Source organism: Macrotis lagotis, chromosome 3, assembly GCF_037893015.1.
Source record: "Macrotis lagotis isolate mMagLag1 chromosome 3, bilby.v1.9.chrom.fasta, whole genome shotgun sequence".
Classification (NCBI taxonomy): domain Eukaryota; kingdom Metazoa; phylum Chordata; class Mammalia; order Peramelemorphia; family Peramelidae; genus Macrotis; species Macrotis lagotis.
The window spans coordinates 123743543-123757673 of record NC_133660.1 but is presented as its reverse complement, the minus strand read 5'-3'; the positions used below and the strand labels follow the sequence as shown (position 1 = coordinate 123757673).

The 14131-nt window shown below is 34.2% G+C and overlaps 1 protein-coding gene across 3 annotated transcripts in view; it reads left to right on the top strand.

Annotated features, from left to right (window-relative positions):
* The window catches only part of MMAA (metabolism of cobalamin associated A), a 53413-nt gene that overhangs the window by 14880 nt on the left and 24402 nt on the right, over window positions 1-14131 (top strand). For all 3 annotated transcript variants that reach the window (XM_074229211.1, XM_074229210.1, XM_074229208.1), the window contains exons 2-3: window positions 4955-5453; window positions 8553-8675. In XM_074229211.1, coding sequence (XP_074085312.1) covers window positions 5012-5453; window positions 8553-8675 — 565 coding nt within the window. In that variant the 5' untranslated portion in view covers window positions 4955-5011. The remainder of the gene's footprint in view (window positions 1-4954; window positions 5454-8552; window positions 8676-14131) is intronic.

The window sequence follows — 14131 nt, the reverse complement described above, 5'->3', positions numbered from 1 at the left end:
AAGTGGTGTCTATCTGAAACCATCAACACGTATTATATGCAATGGGGATAGGCTAGAAGGTTTCCAGTAAGATCAGGGATGCCCATTATCATCATTATTATTCAATTTTATATTAGAAATGTTAGCTTTAGCAATAAGAGAAGAAGATTCAATTTTAAACAATAAAGAACAATTGGTTACTGAAATAGAAATGACAGGAATTTGGAAAACAAGTGACCACTCTAAAATAGAGTTCATCATTGCGTAAGAGTGAAAACCTGGGGATTGAGGGAAAGGATATGTAGCATCCAATGACTCCTAATTTTTTTGGATCATTGGATATAACCTTGGATTTGTAACAAAGAAATTGGTTTCCAGGATAGAGGGTCCTGGAAAGCTTTTAATTAAATTTTGATGATCATACATGACTCACTCCAATGAGGGAAAAAAGGGGGAAACTGGTTAAAGTGTAGACTGATAGGTAATTTAGCAAAAACTAAGATAAAAAATATTTGTAGAAGAATTTTTGTTTTATACCACCTTCATTTCCACATGTCTCCTTCTCTATGTCCCTAATAAATGAGCAGCAAAGAATAAAGAAAGAAGGGGAAAAAGTAGTTTAGCAAAATTTATCAACATATCAAATCTGAAAGTAATTTCAAGGTACCATGCTTAGAGTCAGGGCAGAGAACTGGAGCAGAAGAAACTGTTACAAGTGCTCCAGAAGGGCACCAGGAATTGACTATATTGCATATGTCTGTCTTTGTAGTCCATTGTATTTGTCATTCAATGTAAAATCAATGCATTTCAAAGAAAATAATGTACAAAATTTTGTCAATTATTGACCAAGAGAGTCTCTAATCAATAAAAACTACTCATTACACATTAAGAACAAAAGTATAATTATGAATTAATTAATTCTTTACTATTTCTTTGTCCATATCCATCCTTCCATCTACATATCTCATATTTAGTGTAGGCAAAATTTTGAGCATTGACTTGTGAACTTGTGCCATGAACTGAGCATTTCTAGGTATTTCTGACTTTATTGGAACATTTGCTTCTCAGCTTTGACAAGATGAAAACGCAGTATCATTATATATAATGACAATTTCCTGAATCATTTGTTTTTAAAATATAGCTTTTTATGAACAAAGTTGAAATTTGGGAACTTGGAGTATAATTTTATTTTTTAATAAAATATTTATATATGAGAGGATAGTATTTTACATTATAAAATGTCTTTAATAAAAATTTGTTTTCTTAAAAGGTTAAAGCAGTTTTTTTGAAGATATTTCTAATTATATTTTCATTTTTGAGTAAGATTATCAAAATTGTTATAATATGTAATATTACAATAATACTACAATATTTAAAATTCTAGTGAAATACAAGACAGTTTCAGTTTTGAGTAGGTAATTTTAAATATACAAATATATAATAAACATCGTGTTGTACAAATTTAATTGTATTTAATGTGTACAAATATACATCTTATTTAGTTTTACAAGGATTTAAATTTAAGAGGATACATTTCTTTTTCCACTTAATAACTATAATTTTGGGAAGTCAACCTCTCAGGGCCTCAGTTTCCTTATTTGTAAAATGAGGATCTTGATCTAAATAGTCTTAAAAGTTCTTTGGAAATCTAAATTTGTGATCCAATTTTCCTATGAACTAATTGTCAGTCATTCATTAATTGTCAGCTATTCACTAGATACTGGAAATACAAAGAAAAAAACAAAACTGCAGTGAGTTATAATAAATTGTGATTTTTGGCTTTAGAATTTTCTTGTGTTTAATTTTTTATATTTATAAGTTCTTTAAGAATAAACGTTTTATTCTATATTTCATTTGTATATGAGGCAGGGAATGTTTTTCTTTATTTGGTTTGTCAATATAAATCCCTTGTAAAGATTTTTACCTTGTCTGCAGCCCCTCCTCCCCCTCTTTACTTCTCTCTTTTCATTACCTGTCCCTTCTTTTTCATCATGGATAGAGGTTTTGAAATTTTTTTCTCTACTTCCCTTCTCAAGTGTGCAAAGAAGGGAATGAGGTGTATTCTCTCCATTTTTCTTTAATGCCAAGCTTGGACATTATGATTATAGCTTTCTGTTTTGATTTTAAAGACATATAAGGGACATAGAAGAAAGATTAAACTCAGGAATAAAAAAGGATAACATGATCTAATAAAAATGGCAACATATAAATATTAACTCAGACTGATCAGAAGCTGATAATAAATGCAAAGGATATGAAAATGAAATTTTTAAAAGTTTTTTTGGAGGGGAGAAAAGGATCTCAGAAAAGGCAGGATTGCTGCTTGGAAGCAGAGACTAGGAATGATGGTAAGACTGAACTACTAAACTATTTCCTTTGCTAAGTAGAGATTGTTGGGTTGAGAAGAATATATCAAAAATGGTTAGCAGGGAGTAGAAACTAAAGATATTGAGTAAGATGGCCCAGTAATATCCCACATGGGTTAATGAAACAAACACTGGGTTTTGAGTCAGAGAACCAGGGTTCAGATGCCAGCATTTCCACTTGCTAACTTTGTGACTTTGGGCAAGACTCTTAACCTCCTTCTGTAATAAGGGAGAGGGAGGAAGGACCTGTGGTTCTCAATCTAGGACCCTAATATTGATCTGTGCTTCCTCTATGTCTGGGCACCTGCCAAGAGCTGGAACACAAAGACAAAAGTGGAATAGCCCTTGTCTTCAAAGAGCATTTGGTCTATAGGGGAAACTAGTGCCCATGTGGGCAGGTGTGAATGTATATAGGAATCCAAGTCATGCAGCTGAGATGCTCTCCACCATATAGTAATGAATGAAAGGATGTGATTGCTGAGCCATTGCTAAGTGATTTTTTAAAAATCAAATGGAAGATGCTTTCCTAATGAGGGGGGAAGTGAGTAGGAAGAAAGGAGAGAATTCAAAACTTGGTTTAAAAAATGAATGTTAAAACTTTTACATGTAACTGGGGAAAAATAAAGTAAAAAGCAAAAGGAAAAGATGCTGTAGGTTTGGGGAAGGGTAATCATCAGTACTGTTTTAAACTGGGAAGAAGGTGAAGGAGCAATATGTTTGAATAACAAAAATCTTGAGTATTTTTTAAAATGATATTTTCCCATGAATGAAAATTATTGCTTCTTGTTTCCCTTCCCCCATGGGACAACAACCAAAAAAAAAAAAAGGAAAATGAGATCTTTGTAATAAATATTTATTGTCAAACATAACAAATTCCTGCATTAGTTATAGCCAAAAAATGCATGTCTCAGTCTTCATTGGAACATTTACAAGCTATTATATTATATTTAGATTTTATCAACAGTTGGCAAAATTTCTCATCCTGTGCTTTTGGGTATGATGAAGACATTATTTGTTAGATAATTATACAGTTGGATACATTAAGAACTGGTTGCATGCCAAGATCTATATATGGTAGTTATCATTGGGATAACATAATGATTTTAAGGGAGAAAATAGCCCAGAGATCTAATTTTGGCTCTGCTATGGTTAACTTTTTATTCATTGATTTGAATGAAAGCTTAGGAAGCATTTTGGTCAAATTTGCAAATGATGTGTCATGAAGAAATAGATAATGTATCGGATGACAATCTGAATGAAGCCAAACAGGGCTTCACAAACTAGAATATGGGAGTGAATGAATAAACTGAAAATTTTCAAGGATTGATGTAAAATTCTACATTGGAATACAAAAAAAAATCAACTCATAACTACAGAATGGAGGAAATGTGACTAAACTATAGGCTTCCTGGAGATTTTGAGTTTATTTGCAATAAATAGTGATATTACAGTTCTTCTAGGCTATATTAAGAGGAGAATAGTATCAAAAGGAAGAAAATATTCAGATCATAAATCATGCACGGAGTATTATTTTGAGTTCTAGGCACTCCATTTTAGGAAAGACATAGGAAGATTAGAACTTTTCCAGAAGGGATTGACCAGGACTTTGAGGTCTGAAGACCCTGCCTTATGAGGATCAGTTGAAAGAATTGTGGATGTTGAGAAGAAAAAATGTAGAAGGGATATATTGACATTCATAAGATTTTCTTGGGGGCAGCTAGGTGGCGCAGTAGATAGAGCACCTGCCCTGAAATCAAGAGGACCTGAGTTCAAATTTGACCTCAGACACTTGATAATTACCTAGCTGTGTGACCTTGGGCAAGTCACTTTGCCCCATTGTCTTGCAAAAACAAAAACAAACAAATATAAGACTTTCTTGTGGAAGGAGGGATTAGAATTGTTTGGTCTCAGAGGGCAAAACTAAGAGCAATATTGGAAATTGTAGAGGGAAGAAATTCACCTTGATTTAAGGAAAAACTTCATTATAACAATTAGGGGGGCAGCTAGGTGGCACAGTGGATAGAGCACCAACCCTGGAGTCAGGAGTACCCGAGTTCAGATGTGGCCTCAGATACTTAATAATTACCTAGCTGTGGCCTTGGGCAAGCCACTTAACCCCGTTGCCTTGCAAAAATCTAAAAAAAACCCCAACCAACCAACCAAACAAAAAAATATTAGGGAATATCAGAAAGTACATTGAACTGCCTCATTTGGGAAGTGGCTTCCTCCTCTCTGAATGTATAAAAGCAATGGTGGGGCAGCTGCTTATTGGTAATGTTGTAAAGGGTATATTTGTATGGAAGTCTAAAAAGCTTCAAAATTCTCTTCCAACTCTTAGATTCTGTGATCCTGCCCTTATCTGATAAAGAAGTGGCTTGTTAGTCTCATGTGACTGGTATTTAACAAGATTATATAATTTTATGTGAGAATCCTTTAACCCAGTTTGCTTTCAAGAAACTTGTTTTGAATGGCTTCTTAAATAACAGAAGCCAGATTAAGTGAGTGGTTTGTTTGAAATGATTGCACATTTGCTTTTTTCATATTGTGATTTACTGTGTTTAGTAAAGTAAAAAAAAAATTACCCCTCTCTCTCTCTCTCTCTTCTCTAGGAAAGTCACAAATCAAGTGGAACAAAAACTTCAGTATACTTTTCAATTCAAAGTGAAATGAAAATATCCATGTTGCTACTGTTTCCTCATCATCATTTTCTCAGGAGCTTTTCAAAAGCATCTTTCCAAAAATACCAATTCATCTTTCACTCAGGCGCTTGTTTTGGATCTGGATTCCAACGTACCCAATCACTTAATTCTGTTGGATTGTATTGTGCAAAGTGGAAGCTACCATCATGTGATTTCAAGAGAAAACTAGGCATCCAGACTACTGCAAAGCTGTACACAGAAGGACTTTCTGAAAAGGATCAAAGATTTGTGAATAAACTTTACAACGGTTTAATCCAAGGGCAAAGGGCCTCCCTAGCAGAATCTATTACTCTTATAGAGTCAACTCATATCAAGAAAAGGGAGTTAGCCCAGGTGCTGCTTCAGATGGTTTTAAACTACCACAGAGAACAAGAGCAATTAAAAGGAAAACCACTGGCATTTAGAGTGGGTCAGTCTTTTTTATCCTGTAAATAAATCTGCATTTCCTTTTATGCTATTAAAATGATCCCTAGATATTTAATCTTAATAGTAAAAAAAAAAACAACCTTTCAACTCAGAATTTTTGATGAATTTTAGATGCCTTTTCTTTGACAATCAGCTTTAGTTCATTGGATCATAGGTATTAATAAATTAAAAGATTTTGCCTTGGTCATATGAGTCATAGCTTTGCTAAAAGAATAATAAAAAAAATTTTCCTTGTTCAGAGTTAGAAGCCTAATATGTAAAATATTATTATTATTTTTTAGATTTTTCAAGGCAACGGGGTTAAGTGGCTTGCCCAAGGCCACGTGGCTAGGTAATTATTAAGTGTCTGAGGTCAGATTTGAACCCAGGTACTCCTGACTCCAAGGCCAGTGCGCTATTCACTGCGCCACCTAACCTCCCCTAAAATATTACTTTTGAGAAAAGGAATATATACTGGAAAAAATATGAACATTATTTTCTGAGAGTCCTTCATTTTCTTAAGAGCCATGAGAGGTTTGTCCAATTTCTGTTTTTGTCTTAGGTAATTACTTTTTAAGAATAACATTTTCATAGTTTCCATTTTCTTCAGCAGGCAGAGTATGTCCTTTTTGGACCCCTTCTATTACATGTGTCTGGGGCAGCTTTAAAATCTAGTCATTTTGAATTAAATACATTTTAAAGGATGTACTACCCTTTTTGTTTATCAGCTTATAACACCTGAAAAGCCTGTTTGATTTCTGGAAATAATAATTTTTTCTGAAACTGCAAAATCACTGCTTAAGTCTATATGTCTGACCAAATAAAGGAAATTAAGTCATATTTCTGACCATGTGGAATGATCAAATAATTAAAATTGTGAATAAAGCACCAAGGAATCCTGCCTTAAGTGGCCTAAAGTTACTTAAAATTTATACCATTCCATTCCATTTCATTGAAGATTTAGTTTAATGTATAATTTTTAGTTTTCAGTTTGGTAGTCATTTGATAGAGATACTTTAGAAATAATTTCTAAACAGTAACTTATCTACTGTATTTAGAATAGCCCATGATTTTTTTACTCATCTGTATCCTAATCCCAAATTGGCATATTTTACTGTTGTGTATGTAGTTATTTTGAGAGAGCACAGTGATCCATAATAATCACCTTTATATAATTAGCAGCAAACACGGTAAACTACTTATTTACAAAAGCAAATTCTAGATGAATGAAAGACTTTAGTTGTTAGACTGAATATATTTCTTAAAAAAAAAGTCCTAGAAATAATTTGTCTGAGCACAGAATCAGAACTGGTTAGCAGCTTAATCCAAGTTTTCACCTTAATCCAAGTTTGCACCTTTTTTTCCCCGATAACTTCCACTTATTTTAGTTATATTAAACCTGAGAGAGCAGTATCTCTATTGTAGAGTTCCTAGATTATCATCATCAGCATCGATATACATTGAACTACTAAGAATGGTGGGGACAGAAAAAAACTGCTTATGACTTTTACAAATCACTTTACCTTTCTTGGCCTTTATTGTCTTCATCTTTAAAAATCAGAATTGGACTGATGAACTTTAAGGTCCATTCCAGATATAAATTAATGATCATATGTATCCTTAGGGTAAAGAAGCATTTACTCTTTGTCATTGTATTCCTAGCACCTCAGCACAGTGTATAACATATAGTAGTCATTTAAATGCTTGTTTGGTCATATAAAAGGTTAATAATTAAAATGCTTGCCATAATTATTTTTGTTCAGGATAATTTTCTGGCCTTAATGGGAAAATTAGAATTTTGTTTAGTTGATGCTTTTAGACTTAGATACATTTTGTTCTTTTGAGAAATGTCTTGTAATTGTATTAGAGCATGCTTTGGTAGATTGATTCAGATATTTTAGACTGATTCAGATATTTTATATATTTTGTTATTTTGAATCAAATCTTTCTAATATGTTCTGAATTTTTGTTGTATGAAAACACTAGTGAATTTTTTTTGGGGGACTATTATTTGTATTTTGCTACTTTTGAATTTGTCTCATTTAGTTTCTTTGGTGACTGGGATTTTCTAAGAGAATCATCTTGTCATCAGCAAATGGGGATTGTTGTGTCACAGTGTGGTCTGTCATTGTGTATTTAATTTGTCTCTTATTGCTATCATTAACAATTCTAGATAATTTTAGGGAAAAGAAGCATCTTTGCTTTTTGCCTGAGTTTACCAGGAAAACTTCTAGTATTTTCTCATTGTAAATAATGCTAGCTATTGATTTTTGATATGTTCTTTTTGTCACATTAAAATGACTTTGATATACTTTGACTTTGTAGTGTTTTGAGGATTTTCAAAGACTTTTTATGCACTTTTATAATCATGTACTTTGGGGCATTTTTGTTTTTAATGTTATGTTAATTGTTTTCTTAATGTTAAACCATGTTTACACATCTGATATATAAATTCAGTTTTTTCATAGTGAATAATTTTTGAGATACATTGCTGTATCTTTTTTGATACTATTTAATTTAAAATTTTGAACTGAGACATACATTTTGAATAAAAGAAGAAGAGGGGTTGTTTTCTTAAATAAACACACTTTTTTAAAAGTACACATTTTTAAAATACACATCTTTAATTATCTGAAATGTTCAGATTTATAAGTTGTTTACCATCAGGAAGACTGAAGGCAAGCTTAGTATGACTGCTTACCATGCTTCACAGGAAATGATGGTGATGCTTATGTATTTATTTATTTGGAGTGAGAAATGGGTATAAATTTGGGGAAATCACCATTAACCACTTAGAAATTAAATGGGATTGAGTAAAAAAAGATCTATATTAGAAAAATATTTGCATATGTTTTATTGGATAATAGTATTTGATAATTATTTTAATTATTGAATTTTATTTGAAGATAATATAAAAAGTTTTATGTAATTTGTTATACAGGAATTAACCAAAGAAATCTTTCCTTTTAGTAAAGTTTGGAAGTAATAAAGTGGATAAATAGAAGTCCTAATAAATCATGAAATATAGGGGCAATATTAACGTTGGACTTAATAGAATGATGTTATTTATTGCACTGAATTATAGGGTTTCTTTGTACCCTAGGATTATCTGGTCCCCCAGGTGCTGGGAAATCAACATTTATAGAATATTTGGGGAAGATGCTTACTGGGAATGGACACAAAGTATCTGTACTGGCTGTGGACCCTTCCTCCTCTACAAGTGGTGGTAAGAATCATATTAACCTTTACATTTTAATAAAGTTGTGAATAAATACAAAAATGAAAAAAAACCTGTCAAAACTGAATATGAAGTTCTCAGTTTTTTATCCAAGTTTTGTTATCTTTGACAATACTTTCTGAGTTTCTTTTGGAAGTTAGATTTTTGCCCCTGTGAATAACCAGAAATGGGTAATAGTCCTTTGTTTTCTTAAGTCTTGGAAAGTTCTCTATTAGGCAGGAGGATTACTGTTGTGTTATGAGGGCCACAAATAGGTGGCTCACTCACTACTCTTTAGTAAGGAGACTCCACTATTCAGTATTCACTTTCACTTCCTTTGAGTCTTCTGGAAGAACCAACACAATACCAACATGATTCTGTATATCCTTCCTAGAGAACAAGCATATGCTCCTGCTTCAGAGCAGCATCTAGTTCTTTCCTCTTAGTTCTCACTGCTTAGTGATATTTCTTCCTTTTTTTTCATGTGTGTGATATTTGTCTACCTAACCTCCTTTATAGGTCAGGAATCCCTCTTTTTCTTTACATATTTTTTCTTTGTTTGATATTTCAATGCCTTTTCTTTGTTTGGTTTTAAAATAATTTTTATTGGTGGTTTTTGTTTTATATCACAGTAATTTCTGAATACATACTCCCATCTTTTCTCTTCCACTCCAACCCCATGAATTGAATCTTCTCTTATAACAAAGAAAAATGATTTGACAAAACAGCCAAAATAGTGGGCATTATCTGACAGTGTAGACAACATTTTGCCCGAGTTGATGAGAGAAAGAGAGGAGTTATACTTCATTATTTGTTCTTCTCTGGCATCATCATTGACTTTAATTACTCAGAGTTCAACTTCTTAATGTTTTTTTCATTTACATTGTCATGATTACTATTCATATTGTTCTAGTTCTGCTTATTTCTCTTTCTAGCAATTTATATAAATCTCACATATCTCTGAATTCCTCATTTGTCATTTCTTTTACTGTACAACAATAATTCATTATATTCATATACTCCAGTTTATTCAGCCATTTCCCCATTGATGGGTACTCTCTTTGTTTCCAGTTCTTTTCTACCACAAAAGAGGGCTGATTTAAGCATTTTGTTATATATTGGGCCTTTGTTTCTATCTTTGAGCTCCATTAGATATGTATTCATACCATTGTGGTATGAGCATGATCATTGGGTCAAAGGATATGGAGAGTTCAGTTACTTTTCTTGTACAATGCTGAATCGTTTTCTAGAATGGCTAGACTCATTCAGAGCTCTCTTATCAGTGCATTAGTGAGCCTGTCTCACTACTGTCCATTTAACTTTAACCATTCCCATTTGTGTCATCTTTGCCAATTTATAGTGTATGAGGTGAAACCTCAGAATTGTTTCTGTTTGCATTTCTATGATTATTCATGATTTAGAACACATTTTCATATTGTTGTTTATAGTTTACATTTAGGGCTAGTTGGTGTTTGGATGGTTCTTGTCCTTCATTATCGAAGAAGACCAAAATGATATCACTATGTTCGAGACAAATTACAGAGTGTCCAACTATGGTTGATCAGACCAATACAAGCTTGGAATGCTCTACCACAGGTTGGGCACAAATAGTCCATATGAGCACCTGGGGTGGGTACTCTAAACTTGTGTATCTCACATTTCCTTTGAGCTGCTTCAATTTTGCCTTCCTCATAGAGTGCAGCACCCTCAATGATGAGGGTATGCCTTGCTGGACAGTCCTGTGCCAGTGTCTCCCATGATGTACAATCATTTCTAAAGTTCTTCAGTGAGACCTTCAGGGTGTCTTGGTATTGCTTCTCCTGACCCCCTTGTGAGTCCTTGCACCTATGTGAGTTTTCCATAAAATAGTTTTTCTGGCAAGTGTATGTCTGGCATTCTAACAATGTGCCCAACCCATCATAGTTTTGCTCTCTGTAGTAATGTTAGAATTCCTGGCAGCTGAGCTTCCAAAAGGACCTCAGTGTTTGGTATCTTCTCCTGCCGGGTGATCTTCAGAATCTTCCTAAGATAATTTAAATGGAAGCAATTCAGTTTCCTGACATGGCACTGGTAGATAGTCCAGGTTTCACAGGCATACAGCAACGAGGTCACCACAATGGCTTGGTAGACCTTCAGTTTGGTAGTCAGTCTAATACTTCTCTCCTACATTTTCTTTTGGAGCCTCTCATACTTAGCTAGCGCAATGAGAATGTCAACCTCATTGTCAATGTGTACCTCCCTGGAAAGTCCACTGCCAAGGTAAGTGAACTTGTCCACAGTACTCAAAATTTCTCCATGTGCTATAATCAATGGTTCCACATATGGATGGTATGGTGCTGGCTGACGGAGCATCTGTGTTTTCTTAGTGTTGATTGTTAGACCAAAGTAAGCACAAGCAGAGAATCAATCCATACCTTGTTACATTTCAGCTTCAGAGGCTGCATTGAGTGGACAATCATCTGCAAATAGAAGATCATGCACCAATGTTCCCTCCACTTTGATCTTAGCTTATAGCCTTTTCAAGTGGATAGAGCACTAGGTCTGTAATCAGGAGGATCTGGGTTCAAATCTGGTCTCAGACATTACTAGTAGTATGATCCTGGGCAAGTCACTAACCTTATTTGCTTCAATTTTCTCATCTGTAAAATGATCTATAGAAGGAAATGGCAGACTGCGCTATTGTCTTGCTAAGAAAAGTCAGATATGATTGAAAATAAATGTTTGCATTTATTCTTTTGGAAACTTTTCTTATCTTTTAACTTGTTTTTTTCTTAATTTCATTTTCCTGATAACCTATGAATGGAAAAGTTATTCCTTGAGTCTCTTAACCCTCTCTTCTAAGAAGGGGCCTAGTCTGCACTTAGAGCATAGATGTCTGTGATTTGATTGGGATGGAAATGTAAAATGTCACATTCTTAAGGTATGTCCCTACAAAATTCTCCCTTTTCTCCATACTTGATAGAAGTGAGACCTTTACCCTTGCCTTTCTTACTAGTATTTCCTACTGATATTTTTGCAATTTAGTGAATATAAGTGATAGTTTAAGATTGTCTTGATTTACATTTTTTCTTATTATTGGAGAATTTTAGCGTCTTTTTAAGGAGACTTGTTTGTCTTTATTTTAAAATTTTTTTGTTCTTGTATTGCTTTAAAGATGTGTATCAATTCCTTTTGATATTTGGTTTTCTTAACTTAATTGATAGTTTTTTAAAATTTACATTTTTATTTATAAACATATTACTAAAATAGTCTTGTTATAAGAGTAAACATAATCCCCCACCCCCAACAAAAATAAAAAAAATCTCACAAGAAATTAAGTGAAGGAAAGAGGGAAAAAAATGTGCTTCAGAATATGTTCCGATACTATCAGCTCTGTTGCTAGGGTGGACCGCATTCTTTATCATAAACCCATCATAGCAGTTACTTCCATATTTTTCCACAGTTGCTATTGCTGATTGTAATTTCCTCCATCCATCCCACCCCTCTACCATTTATTATATTTTCTTTCTCCTTTCACTCTGTCCCTCTTCAAAAGTGTGCTGTGGGGTAACCGAGTGGTGCCATGGACAGAGCACTGGTCCTGGAGGCCCCAAGACTACATCCCAACCCAGAGACCTAGTAACCACCCTGCTCTGTGGTCCTAGACAGGTCACCCAATCCCACCACCTTGCAAAAAGTAAAAAAGAAAATGTGTTATATCTGACTATCCTCTCCCATGATCTACCTTCTCCTCTATCATCTACATCCCCCTCCCCTCCCATCCCCTTTGTCCCATCCCTTTTCTCTCCTTTTTCCTCTAGATTTCTATGCCCTATTATGTGTTGTTTCCTTTCTGAGCCATTTCTGATGAAAATGAAGGCTCCCTCAATTCCCCTCACCTTCCCCCCTTCCACTCCATTACAAACATCTTTTTCTTGACTCTTTTACATGAAACATCTTAGTCTATTCTACCTCTCCTTTCCCTTTCTCCCAATACATTTCCTTTTTCCCCATTGACTCCATTTTTACAATATATTATACCTTCAAATTAGGCTCTCCTGTGACTCGTCTATAAAAGCTCTTTCTAACTGTTCTATTAAATGAGAAGGTTCATATGAATATTATCAGTATCATCTTCATATGCAGAAATACATGCAGTTCATCATCAGTTCCCTCATAATTTACCCTTCTCATCACCCTCTCTATGCTTCACCTGAATCCTGTACTTGAAGATCAAACTTTCTGTTCAGCTCTGGTCTTTTCAACAGGAACATTTGGAATTCCCCTGTTTCATTGAATGTCCATCTTTTCTCCTGGAAGAGGATGCTCAGTTTTGCTGGGTGGTTGATTCTAGGTTGCATTCCAAGCTCTTTTGCCTTCCAGAATATTACATTCCAAGTCCTACAAGCCCTTAATGGGGATGCTGCCAAGTCCTGTGTGGTCCTGACTGTAGTTCCACAATATTTGAATTGTTTTTTTCTGGTACTTGTAATATTTTCTCTTTGACTTGGGAGTTCTGGAACTTGGCTATGATATTCCTGTTTTTTTTTTTTTTGGATCTCTTTCAGTAGATTGGTGGATAACTCTCAATTTCTATTTTGCCCTCTGCTTCTGGGATATCAAAACAATTTTCCTTTAGAAATTCTTTAAAAATGAAGTCAAGGTTTTTTTTTCCTGCTCATGACTTTCAGGTAGCCTAATAATTTTAAAATTATCTTTTCTAGATCTGTTTTTCCAGATCCATTGTTTTTTTCAATGAGATATTTCACGTTTTCTTCTAGTTTTTCATTCTTTTGATATTGCATTATTGTGTCTTTATTCCTCACAAAGTTATCATCTTCCTTTAGCTCCATTCTACATCTGAGGGATTTGTTTTCCTCAGAGAACTTTCTTATCTCCTTTTCCATCTGGCCAGTTTTACTTTTTAAGGTATTTTTCTCCTCATTAACTTTTTGAACTATTTTTTCCATTTGACCTAAACTGGTTTTTTAACATGTTGTTTTCTTCAGCATTTTTTGGATCTCCTTGACTAAGCTGCTGACTTGGTTTTCATATTTTTCTTGCATCTCCCTCATTTCCTTTTCCAATTTTTCCTCTACCTCTCTTACTTGATTTTCAAAATCTTTTTTGAGTTCTGAAATAGTTCGAGATCAACTCCTATATTTTTTGGAGGATTTATATGCAAAAACTGTAACTTTCTCATCTTCTGATTGTGTGTTTTGGTTCTCCATGGGGCCAAAGTAGTTGTCTATGGTCAGGTCCCTTTTTTTCTGTTTACTCATTTCCCCAGCCTGTCCCCTGGTTTTGGGGTGTTTCCTGAGCTTTTGAGTATTATTGGGACACCCTCACAAGAACTTCAGTTCCTTCTTGGTCTCATGGGAGGTTCTGACTGCTCTCCTGCCTGTGCTCTGGTCTGTGGATGACCACAAGCACACCTCTCTACCCTGGGGCTGTGAGGAGGGTCCCTGCTCTATGACAGTATGGGG